The 26,851-nt window shown below is 48.2% G+C and overlaps 1 protein-coding gene across 2 annotated transcripts in view; it reads right to left on the bottom strand.

Moving 5' to 3' along the window:
• Positions 1 to 4,893: 4,893 nt before the first annotated feature.
• Positions 4,894 to 26,851, bottom strand: part of AP1M1 (adaptor related protein complex 1 subunit mu 1) — a 30,347-nt gene continuing 8,389 nt past the window's right edge. The window contains exons 2-11 of one of the 2 annotated variants that reach the window (XM_029050573.2): positions 21,119 to 21,195; positions 20,201 to 20,331; positions 18,897 to 19,044; positions 16,487 to 16,613; positions 14,155 to 14,297; positions 11,240 to 11,311; positions 10,457 to 10,615; positions 9,118 to 9,243; positions 7,961 to 8,036; positions 4,894 to 7,344 (exon numbers count right to left, since the gene is read on the bottom strand). In XM_029050573.2, the coding sequence (XP_028906406.1) occupies positions 7,322 to 7,344; positions 7,961 to 8,036; positions 9,118 to 9,243; positions 10,457 to 10,615; positions 11,240 to 11,311; positions 14,155 to 14,297; positions 16,487 to 16,613; positions 18,897 to 19,044; positions 20,201 to 20,331; positions 21,119 to 21,175 (1,062 nt within the window). In that variant the 5' untranslated portion in view covers positions 21,176 to 21,195 and the 3' untranslated portion in view covers positions 4,894 to 7,321. The remainder of the gene's footprint in view (positions 7,345 to 7,960; positions 8,037 to 9,117; positions 9,244 to 10,456; positions 10,616 to 11,239; positions 11,312 to 14,154; positions 14,298 to 16,486; positions 16,614 to 18,896; positions 19,045 to 20,200; positions 20,332 to 21,118; positions 21,196 to 26,851) is intronic. The other variant, XM_029050572.2, reaches the window with a different exon arrangement.

The raw sequence follows: 26,851 nt of genomic DNA, 5'->3' as shown, positions 1-26,851 counted from the left end.
GCTCCTCCACTTGTCTGCTGTGTGACCTTGGACAAGTCACTTTATTTCCCTGTGCCTCTGTTACCTCATCTGTAAGATGGGGATTAAGACCGTGAGCCCTGTGTGAGACAGGGACCGTGTCCAACCCGATTAGCTTGTCTTTACCCTAGCACCTAGTCCAGTGCCTGGCACGTAGTAGGTGCTTAACGAATACCATTTAAGCACCCTTCCTCTTCTCCTGACACCAGTAGAGAAAGCTTTCATTTTTTTATCATCCTTGCCCTTGATGCCTCGTGACGGCGTTCTTAAGCCACGGTGAGGTGGTTTTGATCTTAATGAATAATATGCTTCCCTAGTTTCTTTCTCCCCTCTCTGTGGAACCCCACCTGGGTCAGAACAAAATTGCTGGCATGAAGGGAGGTGAGCTGGGGAGGTGGATAGGAGACCACCCAGGCATTTGAGTAACGGCTCATCTTTCTACAGACACACTTTTCGAGATCTCTCACCAAAGGAGGGGGGGAAAATTGCAGGACCAGAATAAAAGCCTCTCTGTGTCTTTTACCAAGATTTTGTTTCCCCTGGTGCACATCCTAAAAACCATTTCTCTTTTCTGCTACCATCTCCTGTTATTTGCGCTGTCAAACCTTGCATCGCCATGGCCCAAACGCTGGACCGGGATGGCTCCCGCCCCGGATGCAGGCCAGGGATCCATGGACTCTTGGGATAAACGTCTTGAGCGGCTGCTACACCTGCTCCTTTGTGACCTTCTATTCACGGGAAGTTAATGCCCTTCCACAGCAGTGAATCCCCCAGATTGACTTCAAAGCCAACTCGGTGGAGGTGAAACAGGTTGAACTCTGCTTTGGCATCATTAACACTTTCACATGCCAAATGCAGCAAATTGCAACTCCAGCTTTTGAATCTCTTCCTCTGAGGTTAACACCGTTCTTCGAGTGTGTCAGGACACTGACAGCTGTCTTTCCAGAAACCAGCGCCAGAAAAAAAAACACCCCCCATCCACACAAGCTTGCACACGCACACCCAGGAGACATTCCAGGGACCTCTGGAGAGGAAGAGACCCTCCTTATGATACGTTAGGAAGGGGAGCAGATCTGTTCAGTAAAACAGCTTAAATAAGAAAGGCTTTCTAACAGGAAGTTGGCAATTCAGCTGATGCTGCAAAGTTAAACGAGCTCTGCCTCACCTGAAATCTTTGAAATCTGAAAACTGGAATTTGTGCCAGATAGATTCTACACAAATTAAAAACACGAGTCAGTTAACTTCCCTTGATTTAGCTGCTGCCATAGAATGAGGTAGAACTCACAAGGTGGAGGGTTTTAAACCGGATTTCGGATGTAAGGGTCCCCAGCCAGCGATACTGTAGGTGCTGATAATCAAGACCCGCAATGTAAGGAGTCTTTGGAATTTGCCCTTAAAAGCTTTACTGGAGCGGCGAATCTGTATCAAGGCGAATTCCCGTTTCTTCTCTTGAGGGAAACCAAAGAGAAAATTCAGTGGCTTAAAAAGTTCATGAAATCTGCTTTCCTTTTTTCCAGGGTTGAGTGAATGTGGAAGCTGCAATTTGATCTCTCCAACTTTCACTTCAGCAATGCTGCTGTTCCTGCTAATTGGAGATTCACATGGCACTGGTCCGGCTGCCCAGCTGCCTTCTGGGTAAGTACCAGGTGTAACCTGTTTCTCTTGGACACTAGTGGAAATTGGAATTCCTCCGGGTCATTTTTCCAACATCTGACAGAGAGCCCGAGGCAGTAACAGCGTGTAATAAAACCAACCTTTCAAAATACATTTTTAAATTAAAAAAAAATCTTAAAAGAGATTTCCCAAAAAGTATAAACACGTGGAAAAGAAAACAACCCTGTTGATTTCAAAGTTTAAGCAGGCCCTGGACACTCTGTGTCGAGCACACCCCTACTTGGCGAGGGGGGAGAAGGCATGTGTTTTTTAGTGAATGACACGAAAGGCAGTTTTTCGCCTCCTCTTTTGTTTTTCTTCTCTTCTTCCAACCACCCCTTCCCACCCCATCTGCCTCCTAGGTTGACTTTTCTCTCATCCTTCTGTGCCCTTCCACTTCTCCTCAGTTTCCACCAGGACGAAGACCTCAGACTCGTAGTTCTGATTTGGCCCCTCGAGGGTGCTCCACATTTGAGCACAGTCAGACCGAGCAAAAGCCATCGGTCACTCGTCTCTCCCCCCAGACTCTGAGTTGGCTTCCCTTTCTCTGGTAAAGCCCCCTCGAGCCTCTTGCACGGGGTAGGCTGGGTACAACCTACCAGCCCAGGATCTACCCAGCAAGCGAGCGAGCTTAAAAAAAGGAAGAAAGGGTATTGTAAACCACGGCCACCGAAATGCGGTTGAGCTAATATCGGACAGCGCTGGGGTTAGCGACCAGAACCCTTACGGTTAAGCGGGATCCTTGCTGATGTGGAGAGGGGCAGTGAGGGTTTGTTTTTTTTTAAAACAACCCAATAACCCAACCGCTTTACATCATGCGACGATGGAGAGGCAAGAGAGGTGTCATGAACTTTGAGCTGCGCTACCAAGGAAGCCAACCTTTTAGCGTCAGTCCATTGGCTCCGCTATGCCGCACGCAGTACAGCTCGCGAGAAGTTTGCATATCTGAGGAGAACGTTTTAAAAAAACAACCATACGGTGGAATCGTCGCCCTTTTTCCTTCGGCCCAAAACGCCGCGTCCCGTGGAACGGAGTGCGGCGGCCCCCTTAAGGCATCAAGAGCATGCAAGGGAGCTCACATGGACCCAGCTGAAAGGAAGTTTGTTATTTTTAAGCCTTTATATAGCACTTTATATTTGCAGAATGCTTGACAGTCATTTTTATTAGTTATGCTTGCTAGGGTACTTCCCTAACAACACCGAGAAGTCAGTGGAAACGAACGTGCTCGACTATGTTTAGCAGCATGTTCTCTAGCATTGATTTCACTTGTAATATTTCTTTCCTCCCTACGCCCTCTAGTGCCGGTGACCAGTAGCCAACTTGGCTACCTGGCCCAAATCGAAATGGAAGGCCGCTGCTCCAGGGCGCTTGCCCCTCCCTTCTCGCTCGCCCCTGGGGTTTCACTTGGGCCCGGTGGCCCTCACTTAAAGGGCCGTAGAGCTGGTGGGCAGCCGCTAGATACCGATTTGTACATTCCAAGCGCTTAGTACAGTGCTCTGCACATAGTAAGCGCTCAATAAATACTATTGAATAAATGAATAGTTGCAGGTCAGTAGAAGACGAGGCGGACCTCGCTTTCCCAAAGCTTGTGTGTTTGGAGAGTCTTGGAATCCATTTAAAGTTCCAATCTCGGCTCCACCACTTGCTTGCTGGGTGACCTTGGGCAAGTCACTCAGCTTCTCTGGGCCTCAGTTACCTCATCTGGAAAACGGGGGTTAAGACTGTTAAGACTGGGAGCCCCACGTGGGGCACTGACCGGGTTCCCGCCTGATTATCGTACATCTTCCCCCCGCGTGCTTAGTACGCTGGCTGGCGCAGAGTAAGCGGTGAGCAAATACTGTTTAAAGAGTTGCAGTTGCAGTTTCAGAGCACGTTGCTTTCTCCATCTTGAGGAACGCTTATCTTTCTTTTCAAACAAAATCACTGGCACACGTCTCAAGAGTGAAAGTTTTGAGCTTGGTTAGTGGCGCTAGCTAATAACCGCTAATAAACACGCGTGGGTGCATTTCTCACCCAAATTTTCCCAGAGGGTGGGGGTGGGGGTAGGCAGGGTATTGTTCTGTGTTGTTTTAAGTGTCTTGATCATTGGAGGTGTTTTTATAAAGTTCCAGTTTGAGATGACCCCACACTTTGCTTCTCCCTATTCTCCATTGACTAAGTTTCTCCCCTCTTTTCTGTGGCCCTAGACTGGAGTTCTCATTCATTCAGTAGTATTTACTGAACACTTACTATTTGCAGAGCACTGTACTAAGTGCTTAAAATAATAATGTTGGTATTTAAGCGCTTACTATATGCAGAGCACTGTTCTAAGCGCTGGGGTAGACACAGGGTAATCAGGTTGTCCCACGTGAGGCTCAGTCTTAATCCCCATTTTACAGATGTGGTAACTGAGGCACAGAGAAGTTAATGACTTGCCCACAGTCACACAGCTGACAAGTGGCAGAGCCGGGATTCCTTAATGGGGTGTGTGTGTGTGGGGGGGGTGGTTTCCTGTTTAGGAGTTTTGGCAAAGATGTCGGTGAAATCCCATTTGAAAGGGACAGGCAGCTCATCAGAAACTTCCCAGGCTTCTTTCAGTATGGGCTGGCAAAATCTCACCCTCATTTATCAGTTCTAAGTAAGCACCCACCTGCTGTGGGTAGAGCACATCGTACTAGGGTGTGCTTGGGACCGCCCAGCCGAAGTAACAGGGAGTCTTGGGGGCCCTTACGACTATTACGGGATTTATTCCTCACTTCCTTTGTCCCGAGCGCTGGGCTAAGCACGGGGGTAGACAAGAGAGAGAATCTGGTCAGACAATCTAATGGAAGAGCCAAGCAGACCCCCAAATTTCACAGTCTCGTAGATTTTACGCCCACTTGACTAGGATGGCTTTGTCGGGCGGAAGAGGTCTTCAGGTCACGATTGGTTGAGGTGCGGCTTCCAAAATGCAGCCACCTTGCTGAACTCACTCTTCGCTCAACCCGGCTGCCCTCTCCGGCCATGTAAACCCCATCCCAAGTCTATTTTAATGTACGTCTCCCCCCTAGACTGTGAGCTCCTGTGGGCAGGGATCACGTCAACCGACTCTGTACTGTGCTCTCCCAAGTGCTCAGAACAGTGCTCTGCCCACAATAAGTGCTCAGTAAATATCATTGATCGATTGACCACTGGGCCTCAAAAGATCCACCATTTGCAACCTCAGAGAAAAGGCAATCCCAAATAAAATTAGGAGGCACGGTATGAAATTTCCCATTACATTTTATTGGAAGCTTAACGAAATGAAGTAGGCGTGGCCTGACAGATACGATTATTTCAAATGTACAACAAAAGGAGATCAAATTTGGCTTTGGGAAAGGGATGGTGCATCTCCGATGGCATGGCCACTGCTGCTTATACATCCTAGTTTGGGCAAATGCACCGTTGAAAAGGGTCAATTAAGACATAAAATGGCAACAGTTTTATTTGTTCAAAGAGGACCTGAAAAGCGGGCCATCAGTTTGTTCAGAAGAGGAGGTCACTGCGAAATCAGTTTAACGGTATACTGACAAGGATGCTATACGGCATGATGGATTTGACTGTCTGGAAACTGAGCATAGCAACGGTCACTCACAATACTTTGTGGATTTATCCCAAACACGCTCTCTGCTCTCACTCATAATCCTCACTCAAGTCCAGGCACCCCTGACTCGCCAGACAACTTCACTACAGAGGGGTATGCTAGTTAGGGAACAAATTCAGCATTCAAACCTCAGATCCACATTTCGGGAAGAGTTCTTGATGCCATGTGGAAGGAGGGGAAAATACTCAGATTGGGGTGTGTGTGTGTGTTCTGCGACGCTCTACTGCCCCTTTCAATGGGACTGAGTGTGGAAAAAAAAAAAATGAAATCTCAATTCTGTTCTTACTTTCAGTTCCCAACCCCCTCAGCATCACTCTCTGAAGGGTGGGGGGAGCGTAGGAAAAGAGGGTGGCTCTTGATCCTTTTGCCACACCCATCAAATAGAAGCAAAAACAGTGGAAAAACCGCAGCTTCGGCTGGGCCCTGCGCTGAGGCGGTTAGGCCTGGGAAGGCAGGAGGAAAACAAGTAATCGCAGGGAGTTTTGGCATGTGGCAGTTTTCTAAGAATGCACTTACTCCGTACATAGAGGGGAGGCCTGGCTGTACTTGAAAGCCCCTCTTTTTCACAACCAGGTTGAATTTGTTTTGAAAGCCTTGTGTGTTCCCGAGGCCAATCGGTGAGAGTGGAATGAATCACCAGGTACTGTCAATTTACTGGTACTAGAGAGAAAAAAAACAAAACAAAAACAAAAAACCAACAAATGGCAACAAGCCAATCTTCAACACCTACATCACCCATCGGCTGCAGAGAGCATGAAAAATACTGCTCTGGTGTATAAGAACAGAATGGCACAGGTCACTTAAGGGAAAATGAAGCCACAGTCCTAGCCCCACTTCAAAATGTACTTCAAAAAAGTAAACAAAGCTACCGGCCTGAAGGCAGACCAATGAAGAACTATGGGAATGATCAGCCAACCTGTAACTGTTTCTGTACGCTCACGACTAAATGGCGCATTTCCTATTGAAATGTGAGGCAGAGTGAAGCCACAAGAATTACAGTAATCACATGATCCCCAACACTCTAATGGGACCTTTTTCCATGCTTCTAGTGGGCCTTTTGGAGAAGGTTCCGGGTGGCCACCGTTATACACCGCTGTTTTTCTATTCTTAAAAAAACAATAACTAAAATCCCCTTACAGCCTCATTTCTGGTTAATAAACAGCACTATGTAGGGGGTGGTGGTGGGGCATCACGCTCCCTGCTAACACCCTGCTGGGGCAAAAATATGCACTAGGGTCATTAGGTTTTACTAGTTTTGTCTAGCGTTAGTATTGGATTTCCCTCCATTCTAAAAACATGGATTCCAACCCACACACATATCCATGTTCCCTCCTCATTTTAGGAGAAACAGTTTAATATGCCCCGTTACTAGTTAGCAGTGTTTGTGCTGGAAATTATGTCAAGGGGTCCCTCTCCGTCCCCCAAAACAAGCCTCACTACAGTTGCCCCCCAAAAACTTAGAAATCCCCACAAAAAAAAACCCTTTACGGACAAACACTCAAGTGGGTACTTTGTTTTTTGACATTCTCTCGAGGCAGCTCCAACTAAGCAATAAGCTTCCAACACTTTCAGTGCTTCATTCTAGCAGAGTACACTGTGAAAAGGTGACTCATTTAGGAGCTATTTTAGCAAATCTAGAGCATCAATCTTTCAGTTACAAGGTAGTTAACAGCTTAATATCACAATTTAACTCCATTTTTTTAATCCCAATATCAATCCTTCAAACTGGCAAAAAGTTACCCAAGCAAATCAGTTGTGGGAAATGCCTTATGCTTAACTGAACAGCAATCCCTGGCCAGACAATGAGCACGAAGGCTGAGAGAGTAGTTAGAGGCATAAGATGTTGGCTGTTGGCTGAAGATGGCAAAAGTCTGCTTAAAATGTTTCTTTTCCTCCATTCGGGCTTGCTGAACGGTCGCTGTTGATGACAACTTTCACAGCCTTCAGTTCCACAAGAGATTTTTTACAAACCAATTTTAGGCCTGAAGATTCTGTCATCCAGGATGGCTGGGGGGCAGGGAGGGGGTGGGGGTGGGGAAGGGGGAATTCTCATTGGGTTCGAAGTTGGTAATCTATAAATGAGAAAGAAGTTTAGAAAATTATGAGTCTTTTCCAATTTCCCAGATAAAACACACTCCACCCCTACCCCCGCCCCAGTGAAGGTATCCAGTCAAAACTGTTTATATTAAAGGAGTCAATGATACCAAGATCTCCACTGAGAGCGCTGGAAACCAGCTATTTGCAAACTGAGCCTAAAAAGACCAGTAATGGCAACCGTGTCCTTGTTCATGGTGTCCGGCCCCAACGTCGGAGGGAAAGGAATTCCTTCTGCTCCTCAGAATGAAAATATGTACTTGCCCAGGCGCTCAGTAAAGTGCCCTGCACAGTCAGCCCTTGAGGAATACCGCTGACATAGTCCACTCAAGATACTCCCTTAAAAGCAACTCGAGTTCAACTCGGCACAACTTGGTGGCAGGGGGGGAACCCCCTGGTAAGCTCCATTTTAGGTAGTTGGGAACCAAACACATCCCTCTTCTTATGGGCTTGAAGCACAGAGTTGTGGGAGACTGGTACAGTCTTGGGAGACAACTGAAATCCTTGGAGTTTACTCTGACTCTCAGCGCTCCGGTCACGTTCGACCACGGACAAGATAGCCCCGTGCAGTAAGTGGAAGCTCGTTAAACTCACCTCCGTTCTGGGTGATGTAGCGAACCCAGGGTAAGGCCTGATAGCCACTCTTCTCGATGATCTTTAAGTAGCGAACCTAAAAAGAAAAGTATAACGGAACCCGCTGTTTATTTCTCTGATCTCAACGGGATCAAATCCTGTTTTCATTTTTACAGCCAAACTCTCATGCCTTTTGGTTTGAGACTGATACTCACTGGGGGGATGACTCTGGAGAGACATACCAATTACTTCATGGCCCCAAATTTGGGAAAGTATAGTATTTACCTGGAGGGTGCCCAATTCCCCAATCCCACTTCATTCTGAAAATGGATATAGCACCTATAGCTAGAGCTCCAGGGTGCTTTCCAAAAAGAAAACAAACGACACTGAGAGGAAAAGGGAGAGGAGACGTTACCCTCTCTCTCTTCCCCCCCACCTCTCGCTCTCACTCAACGTTTTAAACAAGAAACAAACCCGTATCAGAAGAGAAAGGGTGAAGCAATATTACACAAACATATGCCCCTCCCTCTTTCTTCTCTCCCTAAGTCAGTATTTTAAACTAGAACCAAACCAGTGACCAAAGACCTTGTTTGAACTGCAGGCGAATTTTGCATCAGGAAGAATAACTCTTCCAGTCAACACCAGTTTGACATTTTGTTCTGTGGCCTGATTAGTCACCACAGACTTAAGAGGAAGGAGAGCTTTAAAAATCCTAATAGCTGTAGCACCGGTTGCTTTATTTCTTTTTTTTTAAAAAAAGGTACTCCTTAAGTACTTACTACGTGCCAGGCACCATACTCGGCGCCAGCGTAGATACGAGATACAGTCTGACTGGAGGGAGGGGAGATTGAATCCCCATTTTACAGATGCTGGGAACTGAGGCACAGAGGACTTAAGTGACTTGCCCAAGGTCACCCAACAAACAAGTGGCAGGGCCAGGATCAGAACCCAGGTCCTCTGACTCCCACTAGGCCACGCTGCTTCCCCTTTGGGACATGTCACTCTTGCCCTAAAACAGATTTTTTTCCCCCGAGCGAGGAGGGGTGAGGGGAGGGCCAAGAGAATGACCAGAACCTCAAGTAAATGGCAGTACACATGTAAAAGTAACACAGAAAACCCCTTCTCCCACCATCTCGTCTTACACGCCCAACCGGCCAGTTACACTGTTAGACAGAGACCTGGATCCCTGAGGTGGTGAAATACGGAATCTCGAACTTGACGCTAATGGGAGGTTTTCCTTCTTTATCCTCGGCTTCAACGCTGGGAAGTCCAAAGTGAGCCCTCATCAGGTACTCTTTACCTCCCTGCCCAGAGAGGAGACAGAGTCAGGTTAGCTGGCTGTTTACACAAGGGAAAACCACAAATTGTGTCAACAATTTCACCCCGACTCTTTACAACCAGTCGTATCTGTTTATAGAAATGAGTTCTCTGAAAAATCATGTCAATACCTAGAGAATACCACAATTTCGGCATGATTGCAACAGTTTCAAGTGAATCAGTATCACCGTCTTTCAAAACTCTATCTGCCAGTCTTGACTACAAAAATAACTGAACCCACAGTTACAGCCTGCACTCAGGACAGTCCAAACCTGGTGGATGGAAGAGGAGCTCAGGGATTGGGAACAAACCCACTGACAAGGGCTAGTTTAGGCACATTAGCCCTAAGGAGGCAGAGGCTTCGTCCTTTTACAGTTCTGGGCAGGGCTGAGCATGGCCAAGGCACGCAAAAGCCAGTTCAAGACAACCACCTGTGCTGAATTATTCTCCATCAATCTTGTTTGTTGAGCGCTTACTGTGTGCAGGGCACTGGAAGAGTATAATACTACAGTGGAACAGACTCATTCCCTGCCCACAATGAGCTTACGCTATGCTATGGAAAAGCTAAAAGTAAAACCGAAACAGCTAAAGTAAGTCCAAAAGTATGTGGGCGAGGGAGGCGAACTAATGGAAACCCAGACCGAGGAAGGCGCATCAGATGGAAGAACCCTACGCTTAGAACAGCTCCACAGGCGCTCACTAAAATACGACTGTTTGAATGCTGAGGAAAAATGGATGACATTTAAATTGCCCGTGCAGCTTCCCAATTTTCGATGACCATCTCCGTCAGTCAGTCGTATTTAATGAGTACTTACCGGGTGCAGAGCACTGTATGAAGCGCTTGGGACGGTACACCCTAACAAGACACATTCCCTGCCCACCACGAGCTTACAGTCTAGAGGCGGAGACAGACGTCGATAGTAATATAAAGAAACTACAGATATGTATGTAGGAGAGACCAGGAGTTTGAACGATTCCACCGTTTTGCCACCTTGGGCCAGCCTGAGGGTCTCCCTGGCACTCTTAAAACATATGGGGTCACGAAGGCTCAGGGGCTTGAGACAAGCACTCTGTCAGAGGGAACACAACACTTTTCTGAGGCTTCAGGTTCACTTGGCAAATGGGAGAACCCAACAAGTGTTAGGTAGGGGAGGCTGGGGGGGGGGGGGGGGGTTGTGTTCGTTCTTGGAAGACACTCACTGGAAAGGATTTAATGGACCAGACAATCTCACTGTTTTCTGGGACCCACTTCACACTCCCTACTGTCGTTTTAAACTTGGGGGAGTCCGCGTCATTGGGAACTGGAATGTGAATCTCCACGTTGTTTGCAGTCGATCTGCGCTTGAACTGGCTCTTTGCCTGGAGAATGGGGAAAAAAAAAAGCGCAGGTTTCCTTGGTACAAAACACTATGCTCCCCTTTTTCTTGCAACCCAAATGGTTTGCAAACTGAAAGAGGACATTACTTTAGATGGGCTCAGGAAATTGGCCAACGAAAAGGACCTTTTTCTGAGTAATAATATGATGAAATAACTATGTATAAAAGTGGAAGGAAAAGAGAACCGCTAGACAAACACTTGCCCAAAAAGTGAAATGAAATCCCTATCAGCTTGATTTCTAGTCAGCTCGCTGCCAAAACATTTGTGGACTTTAAAAACAAAAACCAAAAAAAAAAAGAGAGAGAGAAAGAAACCACTTGGTTCTCCATGACATTTTCAAAACATCTCCAGTTGATTCAAAATTTACTCAGGATGTAAATTTCACTGCCCAACTCCAACATCTTTTTATAAGGACGCTGTTTCTTCCATTACCTTACCCCACTGCTATTTATCATTTAGCATAGCTGAATCAAACTTTGCTTTGTATTTGAGAGAAGCAGCCATTTACAACACTCTGGAAACCATGCAAATGCATAATTTAAAGTGAATTTTCCATACACCCCATGGCAAAAAAGCAACACCCTGAAGAATGTCGATGTGACCAACCTTAATCATGTACTCTATACGGCTGTGGGAATGTTTTTCAATTACCGACTCGATCCAAATCAATGGTTTCACCTGTTTGGGAACACAAATGATGTGAGTGAGAAGTCTGCTTTTTAAAAAACCATGGTCAAATAACACTGAGATGGCTTCCTGCTTTTAACCAGATTTTCAATCACCAAAAATGCCCAAAACAACTCTTTTCAATACACCTATGGCATAGGACATACATCAAGCTTGCTAGCTTAAAAAAAGAAAAGAAAAAAGGAGCAATTGTTGAAGAAACAGGACAATTGCCATTGTGGAATGCTCATTAAGATGAATTTCAGCCCACAATACAGGTCCAAACATATTAAATTCATGTTTATAAGGTCACGGCCATCTGACTTCCCCATCACTGTAGGCAGCACCACCATCCTCCCTGTCTCACACGCCCATAACCTTGGTGTTATCCACTACTCGCCTCTCTCATTCAACCCACAGATTCAATCGCTCAATAAATCCTGTCGGTTCAACCTTCACAACATCAGTAAAATCCCCCCTTCTCCTCTCCGAACAGCTACCACGTTATTCCAAACGCTTATCCTATCCTGACTCGACTACTGCAGCAGCCTCCTTACTGACTTCCCTAACCTCCTGTCTCGCCCCACTTCAGTCCGTCCTTCACCCCGCTGCCCGGATCACTTTTCTACAAAATCGTTCAGTCCATGTTTCCCCACACCTCAAGAACCTCCAGTGGTTGCCCATCCACCTCTGTAGCAAACAGAAACTCCTGACCCCAAGCTTTAAAGCCCTCGATCACCTCATCCCTTTTTACCTTACCTCTCTCAAAGCCCACACACTCTGTTCTTCTAACGCCAACCTACTCATTCTACCTCCCTCTCATCCGTCTTGCTGCCGACCCGTCGTCCATGTCCCGCCTCTGGCCCCGAACTCCCACCTCCTTCATATCCAATACACGATCGCTTTCCCCACCTTCAAAGCACATCTCCGAGAGGCCTTCCCCGACTAAGCCCTCATTTCCTCCACTCCCTCTCCCTTTTGGGTTGCCCTCGCACTTAGATTTGCACCTTTCACTCACCCCTCCCTCAGCCCGATGGCATTTATGTCCACAGCAGTAATTTATTTATATATATATTAGTGCCCTTCTCCCCCTCTAGACCATAAGCTTGTTGCGAGCAGGGAAGGGGTTTACCCACTCTATCATATCTCTATTCCAAGTGCTTAGGACGGTGCTCCGCACATATTAAGAGGTCAGCAAATAACTTGCTAACAGTGGCCACCCCTTCTGCAGTAATACCATCGGCGGTCAGGTTGCCAATGATGCCCTTCTCCTGGGTATCATCTCACACGGCCACCAAAAAAGGCACTGTATCTCCCACCCAGGGTAGGCACAGATAAGTGGACGACAGCTCTTCTCTGCTAAGGATTCCTGCCTGGAAATCATGACAACCTTTTCGCCAAGGTGGCTAGCTGCTGGAAGCTAAACTCCCACAGAGTTCCCTGTCCAGGTAATGAGATGGGATGGGGGGAGAAAATCAGGTGATCCGGATTCAGTCTTCTACTTTGAGACTCTGGACCAATCATAGACTCCCCATACCTCAATTTAGTCTACAGAACCACTGATAATGATATCTGCTTCCTCTCTATGTAGGAACTTTACTTTTTGCAATCCCTTAGAGCATTTTGAGTTCAATTTAAGAGTAGTAACAAATAACTACTGCATAAGCCTCCCTGCTGCCCTGCCCACCTCCAGCTTTTATTTATTTTTGTAATGGTATTAAGGGCCTACCATGTGCCAGGCACTGTACTAAGCACTGGGATAGAGCCAAAGCTAATCACAGTGGATGCAGTCCCTGACCCACATGGGGCGCAGAATCCCCATTTTACAGATGAGGTAACTGAGGCCCAGGGACGTTAAGGCATTTGCCCAGGAGAGCCGGGATTAGCACTCGGGCCCTCGGACTCTCAGGCCCGTGCTCTTTCCACTAGGCCACGCCGCTTCCCGGCTTCTCCCCACCTCAGTCCGTCCCCCTCACTGCTGCCCGAGTCATCTTGCAGTGTCTCTTGGCCCACATAGTTCCAATTCCTCAAAAATCTTCAATGGCTACCCCATTTCCCTCCACATCAAGCAGAAATTCCTTCCCACTGGTTTCGAGGTGCTCCACCAGCTCTGGCTATAAAACCCCTCCCTCTAGCCTGTAAGCTCCTTGAGGACAGGGACTGTCTGCCGACTCTATTGCCTTGCCCTCTCCCAAGTGCTTAGTCCAGTGCTCGGCACACAGAAAGCATTCAATATATACCATCGATCGATTGATCGATTACCTACTGGGTCTCTCCATCTGCTTCGCCCCAGCTCACACTCTTTGATCTTCTCTTGCTCTCCTAATTATGCCTCCGTTTCAACTGCCCTCCTGGCCCCCGTCCTGGAACCCCCTGCCCCATCCCCTAAATAGGTGAGACCACAGTTGGCCCCATCAATACGGTCCTCCTAAAGCCCCCCCCTTCCAGGAAGTCTTTCCCAATTCACAACACCCCCCAGTCCCATCCACCCGATGCCCACCCTCTGCACTAATGCACTTTCTTCCCATCCTCAATATTCACTGCCCGTGAATGTTTTACTTATATATTTATCTTTACATTCAATGATTTGCTCGGCTGTTTTGTCCTGATGTTGTTCCTGCTTCCTGGTTTGTCTTGGCTCTTCCTCGGGCTTCTACTACCTGTAAATAATCTGTATCTGTCTTTCGCCTTAAATTGCGGGCAAGGAATCTGAGTCTTACCACTGCTGTACGCACCCAACGTGTTTCCTAGAGTGCCCAGCACTGGGTAAGCCCTCAGTAAATACCACTGACGGAGGATTGCTATTTAAACTTTCTCACCGAGCTGAACATGCTGAAGTTCATGACCAAACTTACGTGGGTGTTGAGGCGATAAGACATGAGTTCAAATTCTCCATCAGGAGGAATGAAAGAAATCGTTCGATCATTTTCGAAGCGAGAGAGACGGACACACTGGTGAAATTTCACGTCTTCTAATTCCACAGACTTGCTCTTCCCACCTAGTAAAGAAAATGTTTTGCCAGAGGCACAGTACCAACACCAGCTTTAGAGCAGAACAGATCTTTCCACACATTTGTCAGGGGCTACGGCCTTCCCCAACTAAGCCCTTATTTCCCCTACTTGCTCTCCCTCCTGTGTTGCTTATGCACTTGGCTCTGCACCCTTTAAGGACCTGATATTCACCCCACCCCCACGGCACTTACATATTTATGTACTCGTCCGCTCAACTGTATATATCTTCATTACCCTATTTATTTTGTTAATGAGATGTACATCACCCTGATTCTATTTATTTGCTATTGCTTTAATGAGATGCTCTTCCCCCTCGATTCTATTTATTGCCATTGTTCTTGTCTGTCTCCCCCGATTAGACCGTAAGCCCGTCAAAGGGCAGGGACTGTCTCTATCTGTTATCGATTTGTACATTCCAAGCGCTTAGTACAGTGCTCTGCACATAGTAAGCGCTCAATAAATACTATTGAATGAATGAATGTTTATCCTTACACTCTCCCGTTTCCTCTAGCTGAACTTTAACGTCCGTCTCCTCCTCTAGCCCGTAGGCTCCTCAAGTCCACAGACTCCACCGGAATATCCTCTCGCAAGTGCCTAAGTTCAGCGCTTCGCAGGCAGAAGGCGCTCAATAGATATCACTGACTGATGAAGGGAAATGCAGGACGCAGGTTTTTCAGGGAAGGCAGTCCCCGTGTTGTCTGAGTCTCAAAAGGGATTTTTTACTCCTTTTGGTAAAGGGTCAATAATGGGGAAGTGTGCCCTTCTAAGCTCATGGTGGGCAGGGAACGTGTCTGTTCTACTGTGGTGCTGTGCTCTCCCAAGTGCTTAGTACAGTGACATGCACATAGTAAGCACCCAATAAACATAACTGATGATTGATTTCATTGCACTTGCCCCAGTTCCTGATTTAGTTAGTGGCCTATTAGGCTTAATATACCACTGGAGTCAAACATGCATGCAAAGACTCATCACAAAAACCCAAATCTGTCAGGAAAACAGTGCTCTAAAAATCAGAGGGGAAAACAAGATGCACTGAATCCCAACTGGTTCTTAGCAGCACGTCACCTACTCTAGCTTCATGAATACTGGAAGGTTGGGAGTTACTAAATAACAGAAACATAGCTGGGTCTGTGTAGCACATGACAACCTCCCTTGTGTATACACAAATGAACTGAGAAATGAGGTAGTAAGTAAAGCTGGAGAAATCCCTGGGCTTGAGAAAGAATATCTGAGATAAAGAAGTCATTAGTAATAGTTGTGGTATGGAGTGACTAGATGGGGCAGAGAGTGGGTGGTGCCAGAGAGGGAGAAAGGCCAGGGGCTGGGGGGAAGAGAAAGTCCTGTTGGGGGGGGGCGGGGGGAGAAAGCAGTGTGGCTCAGTGGAAAGAGCCCGGGCTTGGGAGTCAGAGGTCATGGGTTCAAATCCCGGCTCTGTCACTTGTTAGCTGTGGGACTGTGGGCGAGTCACTTCACTTCTCTGTGCCTCAGTTACCTCATCTGTAAAATGGGGATTAATTGTGAGCCTCACTGGGGACAACCTGATGACCCTGTATCTCCCCCAGCGCTTAGAACAGTGCTCTGCACATAGTAAGCGCTTAACAAATAATACCAACATTATTATTATTATTATTATTATTATTATTATTATTAAAGGCTTGTGGTGGGGGGGGGAGGAAGAGGGAGAAAGGAAATGGGAGAAAAGGCTGGGGGGTGGGGAAAAGAAGAAGGAGAAAGATTAGGGGTGGAAGAGGGGGAAAAGCCGGTGGGGGGTGGGGGAGAAGAGAAAGGCTGGCTTGGGGGGCGGGGGGGACAGGCTGGTGTGGGGCAGTTGCGGTGGGGGAGGAGAGAGAGGCAGCGTTGAGATGTAAAGCTCAAACGATACTTCTGACCACGTTCTCAGAAGTTTACCAAAACCTAGTTGGTTCTGCTTTCTCTATGGAAGTTTTAATCATTTAAGTCTTCGGTGCGGATGGAAATGCTGTTTCCAGCAAGCCGAGGGACAGCCTGCACAACCGCTCCCTAGTCTGGGGAGCCGGTGGCCGCCACCCTGACTGGTCGCGCCCCCTAGGGGACACAACCCACAAAACACACCGGCAGGGCGTCACGGATCTCAATATGTGCATATACACACACACAGACATACATATATTATATATATATATATATATATACTCACGCCCAGTATTGTCAAACAGAACCTTGTCATTTAACCCAAGACGCAGTTCTGGCATTCCCGAGAGAAATACTCTCATTTTAATGGATCCAACTATCTCACTACGCAACACATTCCCATTGGCGCTGACCTAAATGGAGAGAGAACAAGGCAGTAAAAAAAAAAAAAACCGTCACGATGTGGCCGGAGAGACAATCCCCAAATGCTGCAAAACCTTCCGCTAATCCGGTCCGAGCGGGAAGAGGAAGTTCTCTCCTCCCAGAAGTTGCTAGGGCTCGGGTCTGCCTTTCAGGACCAAGCGAATCTCGGCGAGTTAGATTTCGGTGGCAGGATGGAAGAGTCGACTTTACGGAAAGATTATGTAAGCGGGCGTAGTGTTGAGCTGTGAAGGCCGTAAAGGTCGATTTCATTCTTTGTTTCCAATTTCTAATCTCTCAGGGACAGTGACAGGTAAATGTGAAGTCTGTGAGTAGAGAGGCTAGAGTGTCACTTGGGCATTTAAAATAAATGAAGAAAGCAAATCCTCTCCTGTAGTTTGGGGAACCTGGGCTAGATTTTCTCGATGTTTTCGCCTAGAGGCTGAGAAAGGCTTTTCCCTTGGGCGTAAGACTCCGCATTATCCACTGCCCCTCCTCCCCACCTCACTGTCGCCATGAGCACTATTTCCGGGCTTCACAAGAAGAAGGGCTCTCATCGGTAGAAAAAAAATCCCTGACTTTTACCAAGGAAGGTCAGCTGAGGAGCTGGTCCCTGGCTAGACGAACCAAGAAATGGAAAGTGAAAAGTCCCAGAAAATGGAACTGGGTCGTGCAGTGCACGTGTGCATCAATAGTAAAGCCAACATTACTTGTGTGCGTGTGTGTGGCGGGGGAGGGGTGTCATAGCCACTGAGTCCACGGTCTACAGTTTATTGGGCCTGCTCAGCTCAGAAAGGCATGCACCATGCTTCTTTTCCTGTTCTAAATTTCAGATTCTGGAAGGGGCTCAAGGCGGTGAAAAGAGAACTTTTTCAAGCTACCACTAAAGTCTGAAAAGGGAGCCAAACATCCCTTTGTTTCCCTGTGGCCCTAGTCTTCAGGCCGAGGATGTGCTATTTTGGGCCCAACTCCTGCTGAGAAGGGGACTGCGGGAAACTGACGGCTGACCGGGTCCCATTTCCGATCCTGGTGGCGGCTCGTGAAGTCTCCTCTTTAGACTCCCTTTACTCCCCCCTTCCGGTGTGAAAGCAGGACCCTAGAGTCCCCTCGGTCCCCTCCAGCCCCGGTGTTTGACAGGCCAAACTGGCAGTTCCCCTCCTGCCAGGGAACTGAGGTTGCAGGAGGATCCCCAAGACCCTATTTGGATCCTGGGGACGCCCAAGGAAACACCCCGAAACGGGTCTCCTGGCAGATGCGGGACTCTTTTCACTCCACCATCAGTCTGGAGTCTGAGAGACACTAGGGTCCCATTTCTGACCCTAGGGTGAGATGGGGGGGGAGGGAGATGAAGATGAGAAGGAGGAAAACTGGGGGACTGGAAGAAAGCAGGAGGAAGGAGACAGAAAAGGAACAGTGGGAGAAGAAGATAACAAAAAGAGGAGAGAAATGGGAGGTATAGGGAGATTTAAAAAAAGGAGAGAAACAGGAGGAGAGGGGGAGGAGATGGGCAATGGACAGCAGGAGAGATTAGGGCAGGGGGAAAGGGGACAGATCGGGGGGGAAAAGAGGGGAGGGGCAGGAAGAGAGAAATGAAAGGAACACAAGAGGGAGAGTGCAAGGAGACTAAGAAATTCAGGGAGAGGAGGGGAAAAATGACAGAAAAGAGGAAATCAACAAGCATGTGATTCCCTTACAGAATGGACAGTTCTGCGGGTACGCATACACTGTACCCTACCCACATCCAAAAATACAATGCGACCAAATCCACTTCAGAGACCTGTACGAGCCTAAATGTAAGATTTCAATACATGTGCATGCATGCCTAACTATGATGGTTCCTCACTTCCTGATATTTTAACCTCCCCAATTTCAGCAGGACACTCTAAGTACATGGCTGAGGAAAATGATGCTTCCCCCCGCACCACCAACAATTATATCTTTTCCTAGATTGCTTTTCATCTTGGAAGCAATCCTGAGCAGAACAGAGGGTGTTTTATTCAGTTAGAGACTGGAAGAAGGGAGTGTGGGTCAAGCATTTTTCTTGGTCTTCTAATGTGAACTAGAGACCGCAGTTTTAAAACCCGTTGAAATTCACAGAGGGACACTGGCACCTCTTGCTTATTCATCTGATCCTATAAGGGGTGGGGTTCGGGATTGCCTATTCTCGATAAACCCAGTCATTTCGATCGCTATTTATCCTGTCGAAAGTGCAAAACCCCAAAACAAACAACAACAGAAACACCCCACCGCACCCAAAACCAAAAATTCAAACCCACCAGGAGGTTGACCGACTCAATGACATCCAGAAACACCTCATTTTTCCTATACTTTATCCCTTCGGACCTCCAAGATACGGCATTGGTCACCGTGGCAGGTGGACGAGGGGCCCCAGTTTCCAGCTTGTGGCCCTCTTGGGTGATGTATCTTTCCAACCGAACGATGAGCATTAAAAACACAAAGCACAGAGAGGGCAACTTCAGTCATCTGCTTAATGTTAAAAGCTTCCCAAGTGAAAAGAAAGGAAGCTTGCAAGACTCTGCAAGTATCCTAAAATCACAAACGCCAGGAAATTAAAAAAATCAGTTGCTTGTTTACCCAGGTCTATTGCAACGACACACGAAATTCGAAGGCTCTGCCAATGAAAGGGAACGGGCTGGAAGAATGTGAACAGAAATATTTTGGTCATATAAGGAAGTCTTGGCTTCTGCAGTGATTCAAAACCCATACAAACCAGCCCCTTCGAGGGTGCACGCGAGGCCGGGGAAACCAGAAATCACCCGGCTCTTGAGGGTGATTATCTGAAACGCAGCCAGCCCTGCGGCCCTTAGTCGGTCACTAAACTGTCAGCTCCTTGAGGGAAGGGATTGGGTCTACCAACTCTACTGCACTGTCCTCTCCCGAGCGCTAAAGACCAGTGCTCTGCTCACAGTAAGCACTCTAGACTGTAAACTCATTACACGCCAGGAACGTGTCTGCTAATTCTGTTATATTGCCCTCTCCCAAGTGCTTAGTACACACCTGTGCTCTACACTTAAGTGCTCGATAAATACCACTAATTGACTACTCAATCAATTAAATTGACTGCCTTGCTTTTGAAAGAACAGCCGGTTGGGACTGCCATCTGACTCTCTTCCCCTCACCTGACACCAGTTGAGAGCTCAGTGCATCCCGGACTCATCAGCATTTGATAATGAAGCTTGCAGAACGAGTGCCAGGACTTTAGAACAGTAATAATTACTGCTCCTTGGCCTGGGTTTACTTCCTCGAGTGCTTTTAAGCATCGATCTATTTCACGAGGCTATAGTAAGATTCAGTTCTCCTGTACAATAGAAATATCACTTCACGGTGAGAAATTTTTATCTCACATCTGTTTTCTTCTCTCCTTTACTCCCTACCCGGGGCGCCTTACCCCAAAAGGGGAGCAAAATGGGGATGGTTGATTTTTTTTTCTTTAACGTGCTAGTTATCCTATCGTCCCTTCCTTCCACCCGCTTTCCCCCTACCGCGCACCCCTTCCACTGTTGGGAGCAACGAGGACATTCCTAAGCAAAGCAAATAGCATTTTTCTGCGAGTACTCACTCTTGTAAAATTTTGCTGTCGGTAGTTTGAGGATACCCGAAATCCATGAGTTCATCTAACAATTCATAAATAATAACAAAGTTATCTCGAATGCTCTCTTCTTCCAATTCTTTGAAATATTCAGAAAACACCTACGACGATAAGAGAGAGACCATTTAGGCTCCAGGCAGTCCCTAGAGGCTATATGTGTTCGAAGCTGGGCTCTTGTCAGCTGTGTGACTGTGGGCAAGTCACTTAACTTCTCTGTGCCTCAGTTACCTCATCTGTAAATGGGGATTAAGACTGTGAGCCTCACGTAGGACAACCTGATTACCCTGTATCTACTCCAGCGCTTAGAACAGTGCTCTGCACATACTAAGCACTCAACAAATACCAACATCATTATTATTATGTTCCTGGCCCCTGCCCCTCCCCGCGGGAGTGGTAGAACCCCTGAGGGCGGAGGGCCAGAACCCCGAGAGACTCCAGACCCTGTGGGAATCTCTCTGCCTCCTTCCTTCCATGTTGAAGGCACACTGGGGGAAGAGAACGAACCAATGGCTCCTGGGCTTGGGCTGAGGGAGAGGGGGCTTAAGGAGAGGAACTCTTCTCTTGTAAGCCCCCCACCCAACCGAGCGTGGGTCCGCCAAACATCTAGCACCGGCCTATCCTTAGGTTTGCCTCTGTCGTTTATCCAACCGAACGCCACTGACGCTTTTACTCGGCACTTTCACCCTCCAGTCGTTGCTCCCGCGATTTCTCCGGAAGCTGTGCTTCTGTTTCCAGAGCTGGGCAGATCTGCACCGGGGGATATAGGAAGTTCTACACCTCTGGCAGAAATTTTGATCGAACAGCTGCACCTCTGCCTTTCCCACGACCAGCTCGGCAGCGGACGCTCCTTGGACCTGGGTTTCTTTCCCCACACCCTGCTGCAAATACCTCCTCTTCAGATGTGCCATTTTCTACCAGCTCCCGAAAGGCCGCAGTTCCTTCCATCCCGAGTTTCTGCAGATTCACTTAATAATAATAATAATAATAATGTTGGTATTTGTTAAGTGCTTACTATGTGCCGAGCACTGTTCTAAGCACTGGGGTAGACACAGGGGAATCAGGATGTCCCACGTGGGGCTCACAGTCCTAATCCCCATTTTACAGATGAGATAACTGAGGCACACAGAAGTTAAGTGACTTGCCTACAGTCACACAGCTGACAAGTGGCAGAGCTGGGATTTTTATTTTGTAACGTTTTGACTCCTTTAGCTCCCCTTCACTTTATAACCTGGGACCGACCTTGGCAAAACCGTGGAACAAGACAAGTTATTCGCACCCCCCCGCCCGCCTCACTTGCCAGGCTGGGTGGCTCCAGCTAGAAGAGGGGACGACTGACCAGGGAGCGTGGCTACCAACTCTGTGGTACCGGATTCTCTCAAGTGCTCGGTACGGTGCTCTGCACACGGTAAGCGCTCAATAAACACCACTCACTGATTGATAGGTAATGGGCTAAAAGCTGAGCGGAAAGGGACTCGGGGATGCAGAAGGCGGCAGGAGACGGGGCCCTTGGGGCTCGCCCCCACAAGCTACGAGAGGAGGAACGTCCAGGGGGCCACCTGGCATGCAGAACCAGTCGATCAGTGCTACTGACCGTTGAGTCTCGGAGCTAAAGGATGTGCTACGAAATCTGGGAGAGCAACCCCAGCTGCAGCGGTTGACTCTTCGGGGCAGAGGATAAGCTGGAAGAGGATGCCAGGAGAGGCAGGGAATCGGAGGCCTCAGATACACCTGGCTCTCCACCTGGGTCTATCTCTCCTCCTCCTCTCACCCAAGAGATCACCAGCCTGAGTGTATGGAAATGTCGTGCGTCTCTTCCCCATGCCCCCACTAATCTCAGACCACTCTTCTCTTTGCCCCCGTGGAAGCCCTACCCATGAACAGTAATACATATAGTTGGATTCAACCCCCTCCTGCTCAGACCGTGAGCCCTATGAGGGGCAGGAACTGGGTTCACCTTGATTATGTCTCCTTCAGCGCCTGAGTACAGTGCTTGGCACATAGTAAGTGCTTATCAAATATCATAATTTGTTGTTATTGTTACTCATCAACTGCATTTCCTTCTGCACTATTTTAACAATAGCCCCAGACTGAGCTTTCCCTTTTCCCTCTGCTCCCTCCCCTCTCCCCCCTTCACCTCCCCTCAGCTAAGCCCCCTTACCCTCTGCTCCTCCCCCTCCTCAGCACTGCCACTGCCACGAATCCCAGCTCTGCCACTTGTCGGCTGTGTGACTGTGGGCAAGTCACTTAACTTCTCTGTGCCTCAGTTCCCTCATCTGTAAAATGGGGATTAAGACTGTGAGCCCCACGTGGGACAACCTGATTCCCCTGTCTACCCCAGCGCTTAGAACAGTGTTCGGCACATAGTAAGCGCTTAACAAATACCAACATTATTATTATTATCACTGTGCTCATTTGTATATATTTTTATTAGCCTATTTATTTTGTTAATGAGGTGTACATCGCCTTGATTCTATTTATCGTGATTAAGTTGTCTTGTTTTTGTCCATCTGTCTCCCCCGACTGGACTGCAAGCCCGTCATTGGGCAGGGATTGTCTCTATCTGTTGCCGAACTGTATATTCCAAGTGCTTAGTATAGTGCTCTGCACAAAGTAAGCGCTCAGTAAATACTACTGAATGAGTGAATGAATGAATGAACAATAATGTATTAGGTGATTGCCAGCTTAGAAACGTGGCCCATCTGGGAATGTAAGTGGATCGTATTTATTGTGTGCAGAGCACTGTACTACATGCTTGGGAAAATACAATATAGCAAACATTCCCAGCCCACAACGAGCTTTCAGTGCAGAAGGGGGAGACAGACACACCTCGCTTCTCTCCTTCTACAATCCAGCCCACACACTTCACTCCTCGGGTGCTAACCTTCTCACCGTGCCTCAATCTCGCCTGTCTTGCTGCCGACCCCCAACTCATGTCCTACCTCTGGCCTGGAACGCCCTCCCTCCTCAAATCCGCCAATTACTCTCCCCCCCTTCAAAGCCTTACTGAAGGCACATCTCCTCCAAGAGGTCTTCACAGACTAAGTCCCACTTTTCCTCATCTCCCACTCCGTTCTGCATCGCCCTGACTTGCTCCCTTTGCTCTTCCTCCCTCTCACCGCCCCACAGCACTTATCTATATAACTATAATTTTATTTATATGCATATCTATTTGTATTGATGTCTGTCTCCCCGCCCAGACTGTGAGCTCACTGTGGGCAGGGACTGTCACTCTTTATTGCTGTATTGTACTTTCCCAAGCGCTTAATACGGTACTCTGCACACAGTCAGCGCTCAATAAATACGACCGAATGAATATAAATACTTAAAATTACAGCTATGTATATAAGTGCTGTGGGGCTGGAAGGCGGGGGATGAATGAAGGGAGTAGGTCAGGGTGACGAAGAAGGGAGTGGAAAGAAAAGGAAAAGAGGGTTTAAGGGAGGTCTCTTGGAGGAGATGAGCCTTCAATCAGGCTCTGAAGGGGGTGAGAGTAAATGTCTGTCGAATATTAAGAGGGAGGGCGTTCCAGGCCAGAGGCAGGACGCGGGAGAAGAGTCGGCGACGAAATAGACAAGTTCGAGACACAGTGAGAGGGTTAACATTGGAGGAGCAGAGTGTGCGGGCTGGGTCGTGGTTGGAGAGTAGCGAGGAGAGGTAGGAGGGTCGAGGTTTAAGTGCTTTAAAGCTGACGGTAAGGAGTTTCTGTTTGATGCGGAAGTGTCCAGCTGCTTAAGTGGCCTGAACCCAGGATTGAGTGGCACAAAAAGGAATTTACACAGCAACCAAGGTTATTTGCCCCCAAAGCCTGGGTCCTTTCTTGCTCGCCCCCAACTAAACTCCTCAAGGATGAACGGGCCGGCAACAATTTTCAGGTAATTGATTAAACAGAGCTGTGGCCCAGTGGAAAGAGCACAGAACCGAGAGTCAAGAGGTTTGGGTTCTAATCCCGAATCCGCCACTTGCTTCTTGCGTGACTGTGGGCAAGTTCACTTGTACCTCTGTTTCTTCATCTGAACAATGGAGATTAAATAACTGTTCTCTCCCCCCACTTAGAACTGGGAGCCCCATGAGGGTCAGGGAATGTATCCGACCACATATATGTATCCGATCCACCGCTTGGGACATAGAAAGCGCTTGATACAATGATGATGATGGTCACCATGGTTATTAGATTCTTAAAAAAGGCTAACCAACTCAGCAGCCTCTCACAATAATAATTATGGTACTCAAGCACTTACGATGTGCCAAGCACTGCTCTAAGTACTGGGGTAGACAGAAGTCAATCAGGTCGGACACAGTCCTCTCAGGCAAGGAGGACCCCTAAGAGCAGTTTTTTAGGAAAGTTTCCCCAGAATCCGTAATAGCCCTAAAGGATAAACCACTCATCCGGTACAATTTAGGAGGATCCAACACCATTTTCTGTCACAGTTCGACCCGGTAAGGCTCACAAACGTTAGGCCGCGCTGATGCAAACCCTATTCTTTCTAGCCTCCCGATCGCCCCGGGGGTCCCGCCTGTGACAGCCGTACCACCTCCCCTTCTGAGACTTGCGAGGGAGGGAGCGAAATACGGCTTGCCAGCCGGAAGGATGCGACACCGATCGTACCGAGGAGACACCACGTGCCAAAACACCGTGCTCTGTACCAGGCTAGATACAATAATAATAATAATAATAATGTTGGTATTTGTTAAGCGCTTACTATGTGCCGAGTACCGTTCTAAGCGCTGGGGGAGATAAAGGGCAATCGGGTTGTCCCTCGTGAGGCTCACAGTCTTAATCCCCATTTTACAGATGAGGTAACTCAGGCCCAGCCGCGGCCGGGAGCCCGGCGTGTGAGACGTACGCCGGGCCGCGGACCTCCTCCCCGTGATGGAGAGATTAAGGGACGGTGGGGGTGAGTGACCGACCCAAGGTCACACACCAGATCGGTGGAAGGGGTGGGACGGGGAGCCGGGTCTCCCAGCCCCGAGTTCTCTTTCCACTTTAACCCCTTCAATTCAACGGGCCGCTCTCCTTTCCTTCCCCCCTTTGGGTGCCCCGCGGTCCAGAGATGATCGGCCGGCCGGGGCGCAGAACGCCCCACCTCCGAGCTCAAATGGCCATTCTGGGCTGGGCTGGCGCTGCCCCCTAGCGGACACACGAAACCAACAATTCTTCCGAAGCCCTTCCAGAGAGCGCTCTTTCATCACGATGACGGGCTCTTTCGAGCGCCTACTACTACTACTACTACTACTACTAATATTAGCATTTGTTAAGCGCTTACTACGTGCCAAGCACTGTTCTAAGTGCTGGGAAGGATACAAGGTGATCAGGTTGTCCCACGTGAGGCTCACAGTCTTACTCCCCATTTTACAGATGAACTGAGGCCCAGAGAAGTGAAGTGACTTGCCCCGAGTCACAGAGCTGCTAAGTGGCGGGGCCGGGATTCGAACCCCCGACCTCGGACTCCCCAGCCCGGGCTCTTTCCATCGCTTCTCTCCTTAGTGCTGCTTCTCCCGCCTCCCGGCCTTTGAACCGCCCTCCGGACAAAGTGGTAACCCCGGCTAATTGCCGAGCAACGGAGGGGGGCGAGGGAAGGGAGAGAAGACTCGGCCCGACGCCACTAGGGGCGGGGGGAAATGCTCCCTACTACTACGTGCCAGGCACTGTTCTGAGCGCTGGGGGTAGACACAAGGTCGTCAGGTTGTCCCCCGTGGGGCTCACAGTCTTCACCCCCATTTTCCAGAGGAGGTAACCGAGGCCCGGAGGCCCAAGGTCACACAGCGGACAGAGTGGCGGATCCAGGATTAATAAGAATGTTGGTATTTGTTAAGCCCTTACTATATGCAGAGCACTGTTATAAGCACTGGGGGAGGTACAGGGTCATCAGGTTGTCCCACGTGAGGCTCACAGTCTTCATCCCCATTTTCCAGATGAGGGAACTGAGGCCCCGAGAAGTGAAGTGACTTGCCCACAGTCACACAGCTGACAAGTGGCGGAGCTGGGATCCAAACCCATGACCTCTGACGCCCAAGCCCGGGCTCTTTCCACTGAGCCATGCTGCTTCCCTTTCGCAAAATAATAATAATAATAATAATAATAATAATAATAATAATAATAATATTGGTATTTGTTAAGCACTTACTATGTGTCAAGCACTGTTCTGAGCACTGGGAAGGATACAAGGTAATCAGGTCGTCCCACGTGGGGCTCACGGTTAATCCCCATTTTACAGATGAGGGAACTGAGGCCCAGAGAAGTGAGGTGACTTGCCCAAAGTCACACAGCTCCTAAGTGGTGGAGCCGGAATTCGAACCCACGACCTCCGACTCCCAAGCCCGGGCTCTTTCCATGGCTATTGAATTTTAATGCCAGGATTTCCCACGAGCTCTCTTGCTTTCAGAAAATCCTGCCAAGTTTATTTTGGCTCAAACACCTTCTTTCCTCTCCATCTATGAAGCATTCTGATTAACCGGAAAAAAGCGATTAAAGTCCATCTCAATTTAGCCTTAGAAAACAGCAGTCTACAGCAAAGATAATGAACTCTATTTAGCATAGTAATGGCATTTGTTAAGCGCTTATTATATGCCCGGCACTGTTCTAAGCGCTGGGGTAGATACAAGATAATCAGGTTGGACACA

Source organism: Ornithorhynchus anatinus, chromosome X1, assembly GCF_004115215.2.
Source record: "Ornithorhynchus anatinus isolate Pmale09 chromosome X1, mOrnAna1.pri.v4, whole genome shotgun sequence".
NCBI classification, from domain to species: domain Eukaryota; kingdom Metazoa; phylum Chordata; class Mammalia; order Monotremata; family Ornithorhynchidae; genus Ornithorhynchus; species Ornithorhynchus anatinus.
The sequence above is the reverse complement of the archived record's forward strand: the minus strand, read 5'-3'. Positions and strand labels throughout refer to the sequence as shown.